Source organism: Zosterops lateralis (genome assembly GCF_965231275.1).
Source record: "Zosterops lateralis genome assembly, chromosome: 1".
Taxonomy (NCBI): domain Eukaryota; kingdom Metazoa; phylum Chordata; class Aves; order Passeriformes; family Zosteropidae; genus Zosterops; species Zosterops lateralis.
The window spans coordinates 94,724,063-94,744,641 of NC_139762.1; the positions used below are offsets into that span (position 1 = coordinate 94,724,063).

General features: G+C 36.9%; 2 protein-coding genes across 2 annotated transcripts in view; one reads left to right on the forward strand and one right to left on the reverse strand.

Moving 5' to 3' along the window:
- Positions 1-137, reverse strand: part of TIMM21 (translocase of inner mitochondrial membrane 21) — a gene marked incomplete at its 5' end in the record, with an annotated part of 13,013 nt that extends 12,876 nt beyond the window's left edge. Inside the window, one exon of the mRNA XM_083856929.1 lies at positions 23-137. Within this exon, the coding sequence (XP_083713055.1) occupies positions 23-137 (115 nt within the window). The remainder of the gene's footprint in view (positions 1-22) is intronic.
- Positions 1-19,629, forward strand: part of FBXO15 (F-box protein 15) — a 21,034-nt gene extending 1,405 nt beyond the window's left edge. Inside the window, exons 2-9 of the mRNA XM_083867482.1 lie at positions 590-694; positions 4,203-4,436; positions 4,687-4,896; positions 6,699-6,828; positions 9,136-9,218; positions 10,356-10,501; positions 15,880-16,004; positions 19,189-19,629. Coding sequence (XP_083723608.1) covers positions 591-694; positions 4,203-4,436; positions 4,687-4,896; positions 6,699-6,828; positions 9,136-9,218; positions 10,356-10,501; positions 15,880-16,004; positions 19,189-19,458 — 1,302 coding nt within the window. The 5' untranslated portion in view covers position 590 and the 3' untranslated portion in view covers positions 19,459-19,629. The remainder of the gene's footprint in view (positions 1-589; positions 695-4,202; positions 4,437-4,686; positions 4,897-6,698; positions 6,829-9,135; positions 9,219-10,355; positions 10,502-15,879; positions 16,005-19,188) is intronic.
- Positions 19,630-20,579: the final 950 nt, after the last annotated feature.

The window sequence follows — 20,579 nt, forward strand, 5'->3', positions numbered from 1 at the left end:
CAAGATATCACTTGGCTCTTACTTTGAAGTTCACCTCTTTCTGCTGACATAAATGAAAACTGCACAAGACCCCTGAGCATGTACAGTTTGAAGATTATGATGAGGTAGAGCATGATCTTGCTCTTAGACTGGGACATTTCTGTCCTGGTGCGTTCTCAGGCCGGACGCGGCAGTCAGAAGGGAGAGTGAATGTATCTGCAGTTTTGCAAATGCTGGCAATTGTGGAATAAACCTTAAAGTCATGGTACAAGCAGTAAGAAACTGAATGAGATAGTTTCGTGTCAAACATAGTAAAAAGTTAACAAAGTCTAATAAAACCTCAAACTCATAACTTCTTGTGTAATTGTGCTGTGCCACTGGAATAAGTTGTGATGAATTATTTTAGGCAAATGCCACATACCAAAGAGTGAAATTACAGCCCAGACTCCACAGTTTAACTCTTTAGGTGATTTTTTGATTCATCTATTTACAACCTGCTGCTTTCCACCTCTTCTGTTTTTGTCTGGTTTGAAATTAAAATTCTCTGCCATTGTAATTTCTGGAGTTTGCAGGCAAGTCTAACAGAATTCTTCTTTCTCTTCTTTTCTAGCATGCCATCAGAAATGCTGCTGAAGATATTTTCCTATTTGGATGCTGTGTCCCTACTGTCTCTTGGTTGTGTGAATAAACGCTTCTATGAGTTGGCCAATGACAAGTAAGGAAGAGAGAAGGTCTCAGTTGTACCCCAGTTGTGTTTACCTGAATTATGAGTCTTTCCAGTTCAGTTTCTCTGATGCCAGAGCACCTCTGGGCAGTTACTCTGCTGAAATTGCCCTGCACAGCCCGCAGTACGTGTTGCATGCAATTCTAGCTGTGCAGGGCTTGTTGTTTATTGGGGATTATGAGGCAAAAACTAAATCCAGTGCTTTGAAATGTTGCTGTTAGCACTTTTTTAATTTTAAAATTTGTATATATTTGTTTGTATTCACATGGACCTGCAGAAACTTTTTGGTTCAGGTGATCCTTAATGGTGTGTTGCAGTAGCTTTATGGAATTGTAGCTTTCACAATTTTGAAGTCTTGCATACTTAATTCTTTCATCAGATTTTTGAAGAGGGATTGATTCAATCAAATGATCCACTAGTGGTTTTTATCTGTTGCTCTGTTTGTGAATCTTTGGTGATGTCTAAATGAGAACAAAAGAGGCAAAGATAAATACCGACACACTTTTTAATAAGGATTGCTTATACAGAGTTCATAAATTGCTCCAACCAATGTCATGATAATTTTGTGAAAGGGTGAAGAGGAGAGACTTGGGTTGGTGTGTGATAACTAGGATCTGGGCGTCCTTTTCTTTGTAGGATTCTACTGCATTAGTGTTGTTTGAATGAGAAAATGTCTTCCTCTATAGGAAGTTGCTGTACCAGGTATGAATCTATTTCTCCCTTATTTACTAAAACTTGTGTGGTGAATTAGTTGGTTTACCTTGGCATTAATACCTTTAGAACTGATGAATTTAAAGGGAAGATCTGTAATCCAGATTTAGGTTTTGAGGGTAGATAAAAATTGCGTAGTTGACACAAATTACTAATCTTGGTATGTGTTTTCCACTTCAGGATGGTGAAGCAGGATAAAATCACTGTGGTTGTCCAGGGGAAGATGATTCATCTGTCTCCATCTCGACAATGTCTGTTTCCATTTTCTAATCTCAACAGAGATTAGTGTGTGTGCACAAATGAGACTTTGGAAAGAGTTAGTTTCCCTTATCTAGGAGCCTGACTGGTTCAGGGGGACCAGGTAATTTCTTCCTGATGGATTTTCCTGGACCTTCTCAAGACCCTGAATCTTGCAGTGAATGAACAGAAGTTTTAATGGGAGTCCCTGCATATTTCTGTGACAAATCTGACTGTGGTTTTTAGGATATTTCTGCTGTCCTGGATGTACAGGGAGCTGTCCTTGTTGCAACAGGACCATCAGTCTTTCATTGTGCTATGTCTGTGCTGCCTAATGCAGTGATTTGTCTTTGGGCTGTTCACTTGAACAGTTCTTGGCACTGATGTCTTCAGTATAACTGTTGAGGACAAGGAAATGTTTCTAATCCCCCCTTTCTGTACCCTCCTTGTCACAGCATGGGATATTCCAGCCTTCCTACCATGCAGTGTGGGAAGTTCATGGGTGTGGTCTGCCTGTGAAAGCCTCAGGATTCTGATCACCAGCAGAACATGCTTGTGTGAGAGGAAGTGAGAGCACAGGGCAAAGTCTTTGTCACTGTGGTCAAGTGATGACTGATGATGATGTGTCTGATTCTGGCATCGGAGTTAGCAGTAGAAGATTTGTTTGGCTTGTTGTAGTAATGTCCAGTAAGAGACCTTGAGATGAGTATTAACAATTTGAGGCAAGAAGGGCAGGGCATGTATTCTGCTGTGAAAGAGGCAAACTTGTGCTTCCCTGTTGGATGCCTTTTTGATTTATCTGCCCTGACTTCTTCAGAAGTTGAGGATGAAGGGGAAGTGATACCTTCCTAAACACTTGTGATTCCAAGTCCTCCTTCATCTTCTTCTCTGTCTCCCTGCCCTAGCTGAATTTTTGAGTTTCTTGAACTAATTTCTCTGCTTGCCCAACACTGTTTTGGGAAAGGAAGATGCAATATGTTTCTGAGAGTGAGGATGAACATGGTAGGTATTTGTCCTTAGTCTATCTTCAGTCAACTAAATTGCCTGAGTCTGCAACTTCAAAATGCAGGAAATGCCTAGTACTAAGCCCTGTCTTTTCAGCATCATACAGTAAGATGCAGAGTATCTCTCTCCATCAAAGGATGTCTTTTTTTGGGAAGGAGTTTCTAGTTAACAGGAAAGTTTTATAGGAGGTTATTTTACTGGGTGTTTTAGGCTGGTGAAGACCAATTGGATGATACACAGCTCAAATTCCTCATGTGATGTTATGTTAAGGACATCTCTCCTTTTTTCATGACTGGACAATTCTAAACTGCTTTGGAGTTAAAAAAAGAACTTTCCCCCTCCATCAGAAATGTTTTTATACTGTCTGGTAACTTGGCTACCTATTATGGTCTTAAAGTAGAAGGATTTTAAAACTTTGTTTCAGTTATGGGGATTGTTCTTTATGTTACCCTTCCCACTCTGCTTTTGGTGAATGGAAGGTTGAAAACTCATGTTGACTGTGAACCCACCTTTACCAGTTATGGTAACTTATTGGTCTGTGTGTTTTAGACACTTTTGTCTTAAAAAATGGCAGTGGGGAATTCTGTATATATCTGCAGAGCAGCAGGCTGGAAGGTTTTTGCAAAATTCCTGGGTCTGCTTGCATCAATAACCAGAGCCTGGCTCTCAGCATGTGGGGAGTTATTCTCAGTAGCTAATGAATTGAGAATGCTTTTGATGGGTTGGAGGCAGTGTGGGATGGATCTAATCCTTGAATGCTTTAAGGAGAGGGGAAGATGCCATACCATACATGCTAGTGTAAGTTTGCCTGAGGATAAGTGAGAACTGGTAATCTTGCTGATAAATGGTAGAAAATGTCTCAAGTATTTGTTGCCCTCGCTAGTAATTTTCTTCAGTGCAGTTATGTACACTGTGTGTCTAGCATTTCAAAATTAGAAAACTTATTGGCAACCTATATTCACAGATTATTGATTGAATTTTTGTAGGTTCCTGGACTCAATGTTCTGTGAATTGTCCTAGAGATACTGGGGTGTGAGGGGCTGAAATGTGACCTTATAGTTTTCCTGGCATGAAAGAGATGAACCCATCATTACAGTCACATATTTCTTTGACTTCAGAAAGTCGTGTCTTCTCTGGACTTTTCCAAAGAGAGTGCAGAAAGGATTGAAATTACATTAGTACCACCAAACAAAGGTGATTCTAATTGTCCTCCTCAGCTGAACTGAGAAACTTGAAGTCTACAGATGGTCTTTGTTGAATAGGAGATATTAAACCACTTTTTCCACTAGCTGATTTTCTATGAGGAGGACACATCATTGTTTTAGGGTGGAATTTTCAAAATTTTCTGCTTAACCTTTATCAGTTTTCACTTACTTGCTGACTGACTGTGCTGTCACAGAGCTTCATCCTGGATCCCATATTTTTGAGAAGACAGACAAGACTGTTTTTTTGCTAACACTATGCTCAGTGGTAGCTGAGATGTGCATGTAAAAATGAAGTGACTATTCTTGAAATTTACTCCTCTTTATTCTATTTTTATTTTCAGTGGAATTTGGCTGAAACTTTATTCCAATTATTTGCAACCAAAATGGAAAATGAAGTCTAAACAAACAGAAGCTGTTTCTTTGGGCTGTGCTGCTCTACATGATAAAAAGCCTGGGTACTGGAAGAAAGAATACATCTTCAAACAAACGTGTGCCTTCAAGACTAGAGTAATGCGGCTTGTTAAATTTCTAGATCCTTACACAGGTCTTCCATGTAAAAACAAAGAAGCTATGAAGTAAGCAATGCCTTGTCACAAAGATTTACTTCAGAACAATGTACAAAACATTAATGGCTTGGAGTAGTATAGAATTAGAGCTATAAAATGTATATCATAATGGAATGATACAATGATAATCTATAAATGACTGAAACTGAGTCGCAGTTAGTAGAAATGTAAAAATTCTGTTGAAAGCCTAGTTTAAATTTTATCACTTTGGGAGTTTGTTTTTAAACACTCCTCTCCTCTCTCAATTCCTAAATAACAGAGTCTCTGGCTTGAGTTGGATAATTGTTCTAAAGGACAAAAATGGAAAAGAACATGTAGTAGAGAAGCCAAAACTATCATTTAAGGACACATCTGTTACCATACTTTGGTATGGTACAGACTGGCCATGCTTGGACATCCTGTCAACCCTAAAACTGTTTGGAGTTACACCATTGCTTCCTGACCAAAACAGACCTCCCAGCAAGAATGGGTGAGTTTTAATATAGGATTTTTTGAGGATTTTTTTGGGTGTAACTGATTGATAATGTGTCTGTAGGACCTCTCTGACATTTGTTTGATTTAATAAGTTAACCCTTCATTAGAAAGCCTCCCAGCAGTAGTTCTTTCCATGTTCTTCTCTTTGGTAGAGCTTTTTAGGGAAGAATAGTAGAAATAGTATAATCCAGCAAGCTATGGCATTAATTCATAGGTTAATTGGCATGTGATATGCAGGCTGATGGGTCCTGACTTGGAAAGCTGAATCTAAGCCCTAGAGCATGAAAGAAAAATGTAAATCTAGAAGACTTTATTGTGAGAAATTTAGCTTGGAAGAGTTAATCAGTATTTATGTGGCTACAGTCAGGTATTCTATGTTGTTAAAATTTATTTTCTGTCTGGTAGGTGTGTATATGAATTTAGGGAACTTGATGTTTAACTATGTGTGCAATCTTCAGTACATGCATATGAAGTCACACAGTCCACAGCATGTCCCTTGCTTTTTAATTTAAATGTGTACAGTGGTTTTTGTCGTTATATTCTAAAAATATATTTAGATGAAAAGTGTTTATTTGAGGTATTTATTTGGTTGCTGTCAAGGAGTTTTGCCCACATCTGGGCCTATGTGTATAGTAGGTACAGTGTCAGCTGCCTGCTTCTTACGCAAAGCCCCTGGCCATAGAGCTCTGAAAAGAGGGAATTGTTCACCTACAAAACATCTGGTTCTTCAACCAGAAGCAGAGTATTTACTTATAAAACAAACAAATCAAGAGAAGCCTTTTGTATAAAGTTAACTGAACAAGTCTTGCAGTCAAATTATGTGGGAAATGTAGTTGTTTTACCAAGATGATGATTCATATGTAGAAAATAAAAAAGCTTGCAGGCAGTTGACGTGTTTATTTCACAGAGTTACAAATTTTAGAAATTGCGACTATAGATGAAGTCAGTGGTTTCACCAGTTTCAGTATGTCATTGTTTAGACTGTAAGGCAGTAGTGCAGGGACAGGCCTGATTGACTTAAAGATGGAAAGGGTTGATGTTGATCAAGAAGAAATGTTTTACTGTAAGGATGGTGTGGCACTGGAATGGGTTGTCCAGGGAGGTTGTGGATGCCCCATCCCAGACAGTGTTCAGTGTGTGATTGTAGGTGATATTACAGTGATACTATGTGGAAGTCTAGGAACTGTTTTGAATATAGTAAGAGCCTGAGTCTGAAAAGGATTTTAGGAAGACTTCTTCATTCTGAATAGGTCATGCAAACTCTTACTTACTGCCCTTTTTTAAAATGCATCATTAGTTAATAAGAGTGTTCATGAACTTATATTTAAGATTTTTTTGGAGCTAGTGGCTTTAATTATAGGTAAAATATAGAAAAAAAATCTAAAAAAGGAAAGCTTCCTGTAGCACATACTTTTAATTTATTATATGTACAGTTTGATACTTTCCTTTGAATTTTGCTTCTCAGTGATTCCATCTAGTATCAATAGAGTATGAAAAACAAGTTATAAAGTAATTCTGTATCTTGAAAAATTGGGCAAGTACGTAAGTTTTTTTTTAAGCGTGTTTTAGAAGATCATAGTGTTTTTTATTTCTTTTCTTGTTAGGGGTTGAGATCCTGCTAGTACACTGTAGTTGTTAAAATGTATAGTTTATGATTCTGCATGGCAAATGCTTTCAAAACCATTTTCATCATGTGCTGCTGGTCAGACTTTAGAGTTAAAAATGAAATTAAACTGAACTTTTACATGAATAAGGAGACACAGCCTTTTTGCTTCATTCTGTATGCTCTTTTCAAAGACCTCGTCGATTTTCCTTGATTGCTGAATACCATCTTGGCAACCTGACTGAAAGTAGTGTCGCAGTTGGTGCTGATGAGCTTGTCCAGCTCTTCAGTCTGAGTCCAGGACTGTTAGTAGGAATTTGGAAGGTAAGATAACATTTTGTTTCTGTATTTTATTATGATTTAAATGAAAAAAAAAAAAAAAAAAAAAAAAAAAAAAAAAAAAAAAAGGCTTGTAGTTTGGGTTTGGGGAGGGCTTTTTTTTTTTTTAATCTTCCTTTTTTTTCCCCTTTGGATTTTGAAAGATCTTGTCTAAACTAGTAACCACAAAACACATGTAGGGACAGTAAGTGGAAGATTTATTGTATCCTGAAGAGCTGTCACAGGCGTATATATACTTTTTTAAAAAATCCACTTCTAATTAAAAGATCAGTTATCTATCATTCCATATTAGATGCTGTGTTCAATTTTATTTATTTTACAGTCTTCACATGCCCAAGTTTGATATCCTAGAATAATTTTAAATGGAATGGTTTGAGAAAAGAAGTGCTTCTTCCTCTGATTCATTCCGTTACCTGTCCACGTCACTCAAAGTGATGAGTTCCCACATAGCAACTTAATTTTAATCTACATCACCAGGTAGCTGTATCCTGCTACAGCAGCAGGAATGCTGTAAATGGTCCCCTTTTGGGGGTATTAAAGTCTTGGTATTAAGAGTCTGGGTTAAGCAGTTAGCCTCTGTAGGGTAAGTGTAGACATGAATGTCTTTAGAGGGCAGTGCCGAACATCTGAAGTCAACTTCAGAAGGAATCTGCATCTTTGCATGGGATGCACTGGCACCTCTGTGTCTGCCTGTGGCTATGTAGGTCTGGGTGCTATGGAGGCCTGTCTTAGGTGTTCTGCTCTTGGTCTGAATTGAGAGATGGTAGCCCTTTTTTCCTCCCCTCAGCCATGCTCTTGATGTAGACTTAGGTTATTTGGAACTTTCCTAAGGGAGGCTGTGAGCAGTTCCTCAAAGTTGTGTCTAATCTCCAGCTGCAAACAGGCTGTCTCAAATGTACACAATCACCAGAGGCAATGTTTAAAAATGCAGAAGGGCTATTTCTTTCACTCCTACTTAAAGGTAAGAGTGAAAATCCATTTCCTGGAAAACTTAAACCTGACTGGCATAAACCCATTATTGGTTGTTTCAGTCTGTGAAAATCTCTGCTAAGTGAGCAGCCATTTCTCTCTTATCTTCAGAAGTTTTGTAGATTGGTGCCCCTGTATTGTTGGCTCTCTGGTCTTGCTCATGCATTGGCCCCATCCATGCTCAGAAAGAGAACTCTTTCAGCACCTGAAAATGGTCCGGTCATAACCAAGTTTCACATCGTTGTTAAGAATCGAGTGCCTCACTCCAGTATATTTTCCCTGCTTGCTTTTCTGAACAGCAGTTCTTATTCTCTGTGTAGGCAGAGTAATATGAGGTAGTTAAGTGTCAGTGGGTGTAATAATTGTAAATGCCACACATCTTGTTTTTTGCACATATCTGCATAACAGAAACCAAGGGCAGGTTATGTGGGCCTTCTGGTATTTGGATAGAGAAAGACTGAGAAATTATGAGATTGATAGATCTCCCTAGTTAAATCTTTTATAGCTGTAATTTTGCACTTTGAAAATACAGGAGCAGTTAAAAAGCCAAAAGTTTGAATAGAGGATGTCATTTTCTGGTAACCCAGAGAGATGAAAACAGTAGTTGCCCACATTTCAGGAGAGTAATAGACTTCTGGCAGGGAATTATTTTCCTATTGACTTATGTGTTTGTAAATGCAGGATTTAAAAATATGCATTTAAAGAAAAAAAAAAACACCTTGATATCCTAGTATTGTGTTCTTGAAGTAAATATATACCTCTGTCTCTAGTTTTCGCATTGCTGTTTTCTCTGTATAGACATCTATAAAAGGTTATGTTTTTAATGTTTTACTAGGACTAAATAATCTGGTGAAGACATGATTTTTACTTTGAAATTCACAGTTTCTATTGAATAATTCTGTATTCCACACTGATGTTAGCCCTCTTTGGAAATAGTTCCTTACATGTGAAAATAATCCTGATGCTTCAGCAGTTGGGAGTAAGCGCCATTTGATTTTGTTTAGGTATCTTTTTAAAAGTGGTCATTAGAAGCTAGGGGCAATTCTTGGAGCTCTCATAATTTTTGCCTAGACATAGGTAGTTTCCCTCTCTTTCCCTGTAATACAGAAATTCTGTAATCTTTTATATATATTCTGTACTCTTGTGAAAAAACAGTAAAGGTTCTAGGAGTCCAAGTATTAAAGCAAGCCATTACTAACATTATTACAGTAACTGGCAGAGTAATAAGCGGCAGCATTTATCTATGAATTTTAATGCTCAGAAAGACCTTGTGAAAAAAAGAATTTCCAGATAAAAATACATATACTTTAATTAACTTTTCAGGAGAAAAATGAAATTGCTTTTGTTATGGCGAATCTTCATTATAATCAACTTCTTGAGAGAAGCATTTTGGGTTCTGCTACTGTGTAAGTTTGGTTTTCCTTTGTGGGAAGTAAAGATAACCTTTTGAATAAAGCTTTGAGTTTTACAATTAAAATTGCCTGCTGGTAAGATGCTTATGTTTAGGCAGTAATTAACTATTCTTGTGTAATATAAACAACAGTTACAGTAAATACAAAAATGTAGAAGCATTTTCATACTAAAATATTGCCATCATTATGCTATTGAGGAGATAATTTAGTTAAAAAAGTGTACTAGTACTGGCTGTATTGAGAAAGTTAGAAATACACTGCCCATACTTTCTCCCTTTTCATAAGCAGTCTTTTTATTTCCTTTTCCTACCTGAAACAGAGATAGAAAAGAGGGAGACATTTCAGGAAGTAGAGAAGTAATCTTTGGCTGTGTAAGAGGGGAGAAAAATTCTGGTAAACTGGTGAGGTGCTTGCAATTATCTTTTAGTCCTATTCAGAAAGTAGCAGAGTTTCCTATTAAGTGTTTGTATATGTGTATATTGCAGTGTATAATGTAATACCTGTTTATACATTCTAAACTGTTTAAAAATACAATTTTTTTTTAAGCTTTAGAACAGTATTTGGGGAATTTATTTGCCACTCAGCTTTCTGGTCAGATACTTTTGTATCTACCAGTAGTCTTAAATGCCCACTATAACTCAGTGTGGCTCTTCTCTCACAGAATGTAAGATTTAACACCATCTCTCTTAGTACCAGATTGGATCCTGTGTAGAAGTTGCTCAGTTGCCTCTGGCATGTGGTCACTTCAGGTCATTTATGTGCAGTAGTTATTTAGTTAGGCACAGGCAAAATAATTTCAATATTTGCTATTTCAGAGAAGTCTCTAGAGCTAGTGGGCTTTTCGATTTGTAGTTAAGCTGATGCTTTTTTCTTTGTTGAAGACAAATCCATGTTTTAAAGTTTAACAGATGTACCTTTTAAAGTTGACTGCCATATTTTCTCCCTTTGGCTGGGCTGAACAGCTGATCAGCAGTTTTAGACACTGTATTAGATTGAAAGAAGTGTGATGAACTAGAGATGTTTGATTTCAAAACTGTCTTAAGATGACAGTCTCATTGTAGGGCTATATATTGCATCTCTATTAAGTCATCTTCCCCCTTGCTAAATTCTATTATTTTTCTTTTTTTCAAGTCAATATATTCCTCCACCTAATCAACCTTTACTGGATGATATTGACTCAGAGTATGGACTGCATGACTACAGCCTGCATCTTGACCTTCATGGCAGAACCTGCATGTACCTGTGTGGATCATTCAAGTGCCTCTTCTGCAGAAAACGTAAAGTTGACAGAACAATAATGTTTGTTTTAGAAATGATCCCTGTCTTTCCTTCTTGTATCCAGTTTCTCTGTTTTAAGGGGTGAAACTGAAATGGAATTTTAAGAGTAAGATGTCTGTTAGTTGTGTGGTTTCTTTATATCTGCGTGGTGCTTTGTGTGGCATCCTCAGGCTGCTCTGTATGAAGTCTGCCCATTGTTACATTGTTAGAGTGTCAGGCCTGGGACTGAATTCTTCAGATTGTCAGGGTCTTTTCTTTTAGTTCTCCGCTGCATTAATAATGCAGTGGCATAGCTCTTGGTGCAGGCTGATGTTTCTTTCAGTTGTATTTTATAAAGCAGAGACAGTTTGTCCTCGTATACACTTTGGAAGCTATTTCTGTAGAATTCTCTTTAAGAATACTTTGGATGCACAGACAGATTGAAAATATAGATAAATTTGTAGAAGTTACTGTGAACTTTAAGATCTATAGTTTTTTTTTTTTTTCTAGTGAGGTTGAAGTTGCCTCTTCTGGCATCTGGTCATTGTGTGGTAAACAATTTCAGTCATTTTTTTTAACTGCTGCTTCATTCTGTTTTCAGCACTTCTTTCCATGAGACATGATTGACCATCCCTGTTGTTCTCATACAGCCCAAATTCATAATTGTACTGAGGTTTTGAAAAATACATGTGTGATCTCTCTTTTGACATAACTTCAGCATAAATTCCTACAGCTACATAGCTGTCTTTCTGTAAGCAGAGACAGATTAAAATATTAAAATTAGGCATTGTCATGAATTTAATTTAGAATTAAGTACTGTAAATTAATTATTGCTCCCAAATATTTTTTTTTTGTATCGGCAGTAATTTTTTTTATCCACACTCCTGGGCAGTGCAGATTGCAGAACATATTGCTTTTCGGTCAGTAGAGGGCACTGTTGTCAGACGTGAGCGCTTTTACAGGGCTGCAGCATTTCCCCGTGATTTGGTTTGGTTTTTCTCGTTGGTGTTTGGTGATTCCAGGAGCTGTCATTTAGATGGCAGCCTTGTGCAGTATGGAGTGTAGTAGTCCTTGAACCTGAAATATACCTGAAATACATTTTTCAGGTTCCAGAAAAGTTGCAAGCTTGAACTAAATGAATAATTCTACGGCTAAAACTTCAGTGAAAGTCTATGCATGTAGCAAGAAATCTTACCTGAAGCGTTGTGTAGTACAAGAATCTTCTTTATATTATCAGAAAAAACCCCAAAACTTCTCAATATTGGCAAGAGGATTGGGTTTTTGGAATTGTGTTGGTTGTTCTGGTTTAGCTGAATGTCATATTTTGTTTTCTAAAATGAAAATGTTATGCTCCTAGCAATACAGTTGCACAAGAGAAAGTATTATGTGGCATACTTCCTTTCTTGATACCACTTTCTTGCTGCTTAGAAGCTACTTCCACAAAAGATTAGGCTGATAAGCTGATCTTTATGCAAATTTTAGGAAATGTCCCTGAGCTACAGTTGTGATGCCATCTCACTTTGCAAATTACAGAATCTGTTTTATGCTCACAAATGTTTTCTGAATTACTTTGGTTTTGTGACCTTCAGCAGTGTGACAGCCACCAGATTCTGGTCTCACAGGACATCAAGCAGCTGAAGCTGTAGTTCTGCAGACAATAAGCTCATTTGTCAACTTGTCCCTTCCATGTGCTCGCACAATAATTCCTTGTGGAAAATGCTTGACTTCCTCCTGAAATGGTGTAGTGATGCAGCATATGGCTGTCTGCTGTCACATTTTTCATTCTAATTTGTTGTTAATTTTTCTCATTTTGGTCAACATCGTGTTGCTGAATGTGGTGGCCAAGTTTGTCCAGACTGGTTGTGTTTGCTGGTTTGTGTTTTGGTTTTAGGCTCCCTTCTAATAATATTCTTATCCCATCCTCTGGGAGGACTCTGAAGCATGGAAGTCTGCAACGTTCTTGTCTTGCTATTTTTGAAAATTCTCTACTGAGTCCAGTTTTATTTTAAATTATAGACACGCCCATGGCAATTTCTACAACTTGAGGCACAGATCAGTTGTCAGCTATTATACTGTCCTTTTACTTATTTATTGGTTTTCGTTAGGAAGCTCTAGGCCTTCCTCGGTTACCAGAGAATGCCCATTTGTATTTTGCAGAATAACTGATTTATTTGTTCAATATTAATTTTTATCTGCTTTTTGTTAGTGTCTATTAGTATTGAGCTTCATTTTGCTACTCTGTTTGCAATTCTTTTTGCAGAATTCTTAATATTAAATTAAAAAAGTTATGTCACACTTCATTGAACCAAGTAGATGGAGTGTATATGGCTTCAGATTTTTTTTCTGTTATTAATACTTACATTACAGTAATTAGCTGGTTTGCCACTGTTTGGGTTGGGGTTTAGCATTTTGTTTTATTCTCCTTTTCATGTAAACAGAATTGGCAATATGGTCTTATTGACAGATAGTGTAGGGTGAATATGCTAAATACTTTGTAACTGAATTGAAAATATTTAGAAAACTTTCCTTGTTTTCAGGAAGGTATGACAGGCTTTTCTCCCAGAAGACACCCGGAAGCTATGAATCCAGCTTCTTAATAAATACTTTTGAAGTGTATTTACCTAGGTTTTCAACTTTTTAAGCACAGCTTTGTACCCACATGGTAGTTTAAGCTTTGACTTTTCAATGTCATTTCTTGTTGATGTAAACTGATGTGTTGTGCTTGCAAAATGTGAGAGTTGATTTTTGTGTATTTAGAGAGCTTTTAAGATTTGTTTGTAAAGTTTCATATCAGGCTTTTGAAATGTTTTGCTTGACCTTGAAGATTGATTTGCAAGTTTAAATAACCATTTCAGTGTCTTAAGGCTGGTTGTTGGCACCAGAATTAGTGTTAAGCACAGCTTTTCCTCTGAAAATACCAATCAAATGACAATTTGCAACAAAGGCTTGGTTAGCAAAACAAACTTCCTTGGCTTTTAGCTAAAATAAGTACTCTTGAACTATTGCTCTATTTGTTTCTTTCCCCTGAAGTTTGTCTACATGATATATGTTCTTTATTACCTTTACTTGGAAATATTTGTTCCCTATAACTTACTCTGCTGCTTTGCTGCTATGCGTGTCTTGCATAAACCAAGGACTAGAGATGTTATAAGGGGACAATGAAACAAAGTCTGGATCAGGCTGAAGAAAGCCCTGTCCAATTTGCTTTCTCTGTGTTTCTCTTCATATGTTTAACATAGCTTGTTCTGCCCTTTAATTTCATTTTCTTATGTGACTGGGTGAGGAAGGGAAGATTTCAGTACTTAGCCTGCAGCTTCTTGCTTGTTTCTAGGCAGACTTTCCCCTCCTCTGGAATATAAAGACTGCAACGGAGCTTTTATATTAAAAAAACCCCCATATATAAAGACTGGATTAACCGGCCCATGAATAATTAGCCTTCAGATTCTTGATCTGTTGCTTATTTCCATTCTGGCTAAAATTAAGAAGTAACTACAACACACCTTAGCCAGCTGATCTGTCTAGCAGTGGTGTATTAATGCCATGCAATAGCAGTGATGTCCTGGGCTTCATTAATTTATTAGCAGAATGCTTTTTTCAATCCATTTTTAATCCATTCAAGCTTCATTTGATTTGAATGAGCAAGAGAAATAGCCACTTCCATTCAGACTGGAATTGTGGATAACCAAATAGTAATTTTAGAAAAAAATGCTTGTTGACTGATGTTTTCAAGTCTTGTTCAAAAACTCAACTTTATATGTGGACTTTCAGTGCTTAGTTAGTAAACTAAGTAAAATATTTTTACCTTGAATGACATTCTGTCATTGAATTTGATTTACTGAGGTTTTGGAACTGAACCATTTGGACAGGTATCAACTTAATGGCCTTTTTCTACTTCGAGCTTGGTCTTGGAAATGAATTCTGCTTACATTTTCCTCACTGATTTCTTTTGCACTTCACTGCAAAGACAGTGGGTATCACGGTCTGGACGATTACATTTTCCTTCAACCATACAAAGTATTTCCTACAAAATATTTCCTGGGCATGGTCATGTTGGTTACTGTATTCACACTCCTATTCCAGACAGTGTCTGTATTGAAAAACCTGCAGCTGGTGTTCTCTGTCATGTGCTGGGCTGCGTCCTCCCCAGAGTAAGTATTCTCTGGACTTCCCACTGGTGAGTGATGCCTTTCCAGCATTGGTTTGTGCCTTGGCTCTACAGTACCAGTTCAGAGAAGTTTTTGGCCTCTGTGTTAAAGTGTGGGCTTTCTTTCTCCTTCACTGCCTCTAACGATCTGCTTCAAGCAGCCACCAAGCAGAGGTTTTGCTGCCACTGCCTGCTGGATGCAGCCATTTAACTCACAGCCAGCCTTTCTGGTGTTGCTTCTTCTGTCTGTGGCCTCATGCTGCTACTTCAGCTTGATCGAAGGAGAATCACAGGCAAAACAGTTCCTTTTTCACTCTGTCACTTCCATCTTAAACCTCTGCAAGCCCCTTAGCTTGTTACCTTACCATCCAGGACCTGCTACTGGATCCTGACAGGCATTATATTCCTGGGAATTCCTTCTCGCCCTTCCCATTTGTCTCCTGCAAGTCCTAGATACTTTCTTTTTTGTACTGAGGTCTCTAGTGCTTTTGTTTTGCTCTTTTGAGAGAGAATCTCTTGTTCAAGGAAACCTGTCTAAGGGATGTCCTACCAAGAAATCTGCTTGTGTCATGTGATGCTTTTATTTTCACTTTTCTTTGTAGTCAGATTGTGTTCATTATAATGTTCCCAAACTTATAATTAGACTGTTGGAGTCCCTGGTTCCTCCTCTGATAGCAAAGGAAAAAAAAAAAGTCAATTTCTTCTGAGAGAAGAGATACCAAAGAAATATGGTTATATGTAGTAATAAAAAAATCACAAATCATCTGCCAAAAAAAACCCAAACCCCAGGAGTTTTGGAAAGCTATTTAAAAATTTTAAAATCCATAATTTAAAAACTTGATTCAAATCAAATCATAATGCATGTCAATTTAAATGATGCAATATCCTTTCTAAGGAGGAATTGTTACCTGTATACCCTTTTTATTAGGTTGAGTTTCCAGTTAGAGATGGAAGTGTTGAATATGAAATTTACTCCTTGCATCCTTGTGTAAGTTCTTTAGGTGCCATTCCTATTTTTATGCTAAAAAATGCAAAAGAATTTTTAGCTGCTATTTCTGCTGTGGGTCACAGAATCAAACTCCAAACTGCAACTTAATTCCTCTATAATGTACTTGATATTTAGGTGGTGGTATACGGCAGGGTTTCTTATTGGTGAGTGAGATGAAAAAGACATGAAAAGGAGAACATTTACAGCGTACTTGGACTGAATTTGATTTATACTGCTATAATGTTGTATATTGTTTATACTTTCAGGTGACATTGAAAATGGATACCTGAGGCTCAGAGTTGTAAACTTGAAGGATAATAGGAAGCACTTTCCTATTACTGGGACACTTGGCATATGCTGGGAAACAGATGTGTTTAAAGGCAATGTAAAGGTCAGAAATATTTTTTGTTTCTGGAAATGCTTATCTCAAAACAGAATTATGTTTGTGCGTCTTAAATATGCTAATTTTAAAACAATTTTTTGATTTGTAGAAGGTGTCTGTTACTAGACAATATTGTGTTCCAATATTCTAAAAAATAAGTGAATTTTGAGGAAAAACATTTTCTGCTTTCTCTCATAGTGTGTGGATTGCATGCTAGACTCATTCACGTAATGTGTGTTATCACTCCAGTGCTTTCCACTCAGCAAAGATGCTGTGGCTGACCAGCCTTGCTTGGAAATGCTGGAAAAAAAAATATTGCAGATGGGCTTTTTTTTGGTTTGATGTGAGGTGGTTTTTTTTTTTTTTTTTTTTTTTTTTTTTTTTTTGTGGTTTTTTGTTTGTTTTGGGTTGGTTGGTTGGGGTTTGTTTGTGAGCAATAAGCCTTGAACCTCTGGGGAAATACTCTGCAGTTCTGTGGTGTGTATGCAGTGAAAGTTAGGAACTGCTGGGGAATGTTAAAATGCCAGTGGCCACAGGGAGAAACTACAGACCACATCCACACAGTCAGCACCTAGCTCCAGTCAGGTACATCAGTCAGCTGGATTAACTTTTTATTTTTTTAGAGGAATGCTCACACATTCTGTTGGATAAAATTCCTGAAAGAGTTACTTCAAACAAAGCTTCAGATTATTTCTGTACCTTTTGCTGTAGTGGTGAAGGCACATATTTTTAAATGTACTTTATCGGCATGAATGTTTCAGAAGTTGTAAAAATTCTGATGAATGTAGTTTAAGCACTACTGAAAAATCATTTAGTTCAACACTTGATTTCAAATTTGGCACTTCTTTTGAAAAGACCCTCAAAATTAATAAAACTGCTGTTTCTGCCAATCATGTATAAATGTGGAATGAAATATTGTTTGATAAGGTAAGACTTTTTTACTGAGGCATGTGTTGACAAAACAAGGGACAATGTTTTTAAACTGAAAGAGGGTAGATTTAAATTGGACATTGATAAAAAAAGGCAAAAAATTTCTTTCTCCCATGATGAGCATGGTGAGGCAGGGGAGTTGGAATTAGATGACTTATGTAAGTCACTTCTAACCCAAATCATTCTGTGATTTTAACCCGAGTCTAATCTGTGATATTCAGCTGCTTGGCAGGATTTTTTTTTTCCATGAAAATACTCCTGAGTAGTATATAAGAATTTAGGAAGTTATCTGACAGAGGAAACAGCTGTGGCTGTAGTCTTTATTTTTTCAGTTTTAGTCTCCCTCCTATGTGCTTACAGCATAAGTTATATTGAGTGTTTGTTTCTACGACAAAATAAAGAATACAATTTTTTTAAAATGCCTCATTTTGAGGTGACAGATAGAATTTGTCAGCATATAGCCATGGGTTGAATTCACTGTGGTCTTTACCATAAGTGCCTAAAATTCTTAAAATGTGTGGAGGCCAAATAACATCAGCCACAGAAGTAGGACATTCCACTACTTGGAATTTATTTGAATTTTGTTTAATACTCTGAAGGAAAACCAAAAAACCCAAAAGCTTTCTTGGCACTTCTGGGTTTTTTAGTAAAAAATTTAATTGCTGAAGTACAGATAGTTGGAAATTGTCATGGCTTAGGAATGGTATTCTCCAATTTAATGTTCTCACTGTAACCACTCCAAATCACACTCTCTACTGGCTCTCTCCCCTTCCTCTGCCCTGTGCTGAGCTGGAGGGGAGAACTGGAGGCACAAAGGTAAAGGTCAAGGTTGAGATAAGAGCAGTTTACTGGAAACAGCAATGAGAGAAGAAAATGGAGAGTAGCAGCAACAAAATTAATAATAAGAAGGTGCAAGAGAGGTGAGTGATTCACATGCAAACATGCATGTGAAGGGAGGAACTCAACCTGACCATGCCACAATAGCCTGACTGAGAAGAAAACCTTTTCCTTGCTCCTGGAAATGAGATGAGGTGGTATAGAACAATGTCACTGTGTTAGCCATGCTACCTCCTGGCTACTGCAAAAATTAACCTGATCCTGACTAGGACCAGGAAGGAAATGCATGGAAACCTCACCATCCCACCACCCAACACCATCCCACTTTACATTTTGTAATTGGCCTTATATATGCAAGTTGTCAGACCAGAAAATTGTAATTCTTTCTGGTTTCCAGTGGTTCTGTAGCTCATATAAGTTTATGATACCATCATTATCAGGTTTGGTTTGAATTTTGTATTTTCAGCATAGTCTGCATTAAAAGGCTTAGGGAAACTGTGTGTACCATATTGCCTCATGTTTGTGCCATCTGCCCTTATGTTGTTTGATTGAAGTAAAGTAATAGTGAAAGCAATGTTAGAGCAACAGAAACACAACTTTGTAGTACAGAGAAATAAAGCATTCCAAATGAATTTTTTTGGCATGGAATATGTGGTGTTGGTTTATTTCTGCTTTTGGACCACAGATACAACATAATTAAGATAATTTGATTCATTTAGTGATTCAGAACTCAAGAGAATAAGGAACAGCTGATACTAACAATGACAACTCCTGTGCTTCTAAGGGATATGGGAAACTATCAGTTTGCAAAGACGAAAGAATTGGCATTAACATTTTTAAATTATCTAGTTGTGTAATCTTGTAAAGAAATATTTTCAAGAATTTGTAAGAGGAGGAATTACATCAGGATTATTACTATTACCTTTTTGGGAACTGAAGCTGTGAGCCTTTCAAAAAGTACTGTATACAGCTGTCTTGGAAGGGTAATTTTGTGTGCTCTGCCTTGAGTGGTCCCTGAGTATCTTTGCAAACATTGCTACATTCACACAAGTTTAGCAACTGACATTAAGCTTAGGTTGCTTACTCATATTGAAGGGACTATAATCATTTGAATGGTAAAGTAACTAATAATTGAGAAAAACAGATGTTAAGGGCTGAAAAATGTTCAAGAAATAATGTCTGATTTGGTTTGGCAGTGGTACCTTCTGTACTGCAGTGTTTCATGTCTGTGGGTTGCAATTTTGATTTCTGTAGAAAACCTCTAAGTAAGTATTTCTTGCAATAGGTCAGTGAACCACTATCAATTTTATTTTGAGGTTTTAGCCTTTGTACAAAACCCTCTGAACCCTTTATATTTCTTCTAACATCAGGGGCAGATCTACTTACTGGGCCATGGGGAAATAATCTCTTCTGCTTGTGTTTGTAGGACTGCTTTGTGATGGATCTGACTCTCTTGGATGAAACTGGAAAGCCCTTCTGGTGTTTTAGTGCTCCAGTCCACATGGAATTGTCTACCAAGTCATCTGGCCTTTATGACTACATGGGTCATATTTATACTGCAGACTATGCAGATTCAGAGGGTAAAGTCTGTGTTGAGTTTGTGTGGTTGGAAGAAACCAAGGAATATATTATGGTCAGTTTGGTGCTTTATGTAAGTACCAAAAAGGTAAATAGCTGGTATGGAACAAATTACTGACTTAATTAGGTCACTAATTTCCTTGCTTTAAAAACCAAACCAACCCAACAACCCTCCCACAATAAAAAAAACACAAACTGATGTTTAAGATTGACACCAATGAGCAAGACTGCAAGTTTTCCAGTAATAAGTGCAATTGCCTAAATTTTTTTAATAGGCAACTGAGGGATCAAAGAGACATATTGATTTATGTGAGAGGCTTTCTTCTCTGTTGAACATTAGTCTGTTTCTTGCTGGCTACATTTAAATTATTTTTAGGAAGATTTTTCTTTATAGACACATGTTACTGTCATTAAGGAATTGCTTCTTTTGAGAGCCATACGGTGGAGATGCCTTACCTTACATAAGCTGCACTGGTTTTGAGAACGTTGACTTTTAATGCTTAGTAATAAAACAGCATGTGTGCTGTTTGCTCCAGGTTTGTTGGAGTATTACTGGTAAATTACAGGCTTTGTTAAATGCTTTTTCCAGAAAAACGTCACTTAAATATATTTTAGTAAAAGATTGAAAGGGTAGATGGGAAGTCAGGTTTGAAAAATATGTCAGTCAAGGCATTTGTTAAGGAAGTAATGTGTAAAACCTATTTATGACACTTCTTTAAATTCCTGTTTGTTCTGTTTTCCCATGTTCTAACCTTGTCTGATTTGAGCCTAGATACTTGCCTCACATATTGGCCTATGAGTAAGTGTCCCAATTATAAGCTAACCTCAGCTGGTGTCTGTTCATATAGAATTTATGTAACATTCAGTTGTTTTGGAAACAATGTATATCTGATAGTTTATCTAACAATATGAATACAATTAAAAATTGAATATACGTGCCTGGTCTTTCCAGTTCCTTGGAGTAAGTTTAGGATCAAATTTTCTACTTCCTGTATTTAAAAAACAAAAAAACCAAAAAAACAAACAAACAAACAAAAAACAAACAAAAAACCCCAAAACAAAACAACAAAAAAAATTACACGATACTGAGAGTCCAATGTCATTACCTGTCAGGGACAATTACATAGCTGACTGCTCTGACTTTATTATGGTAATGATTTCCTTAAAAATAAATACTCTTTATTTGTTTACATACGTTAATTGGTTTGTACAATGTTTATATGTAAGCATGTCTTCCAT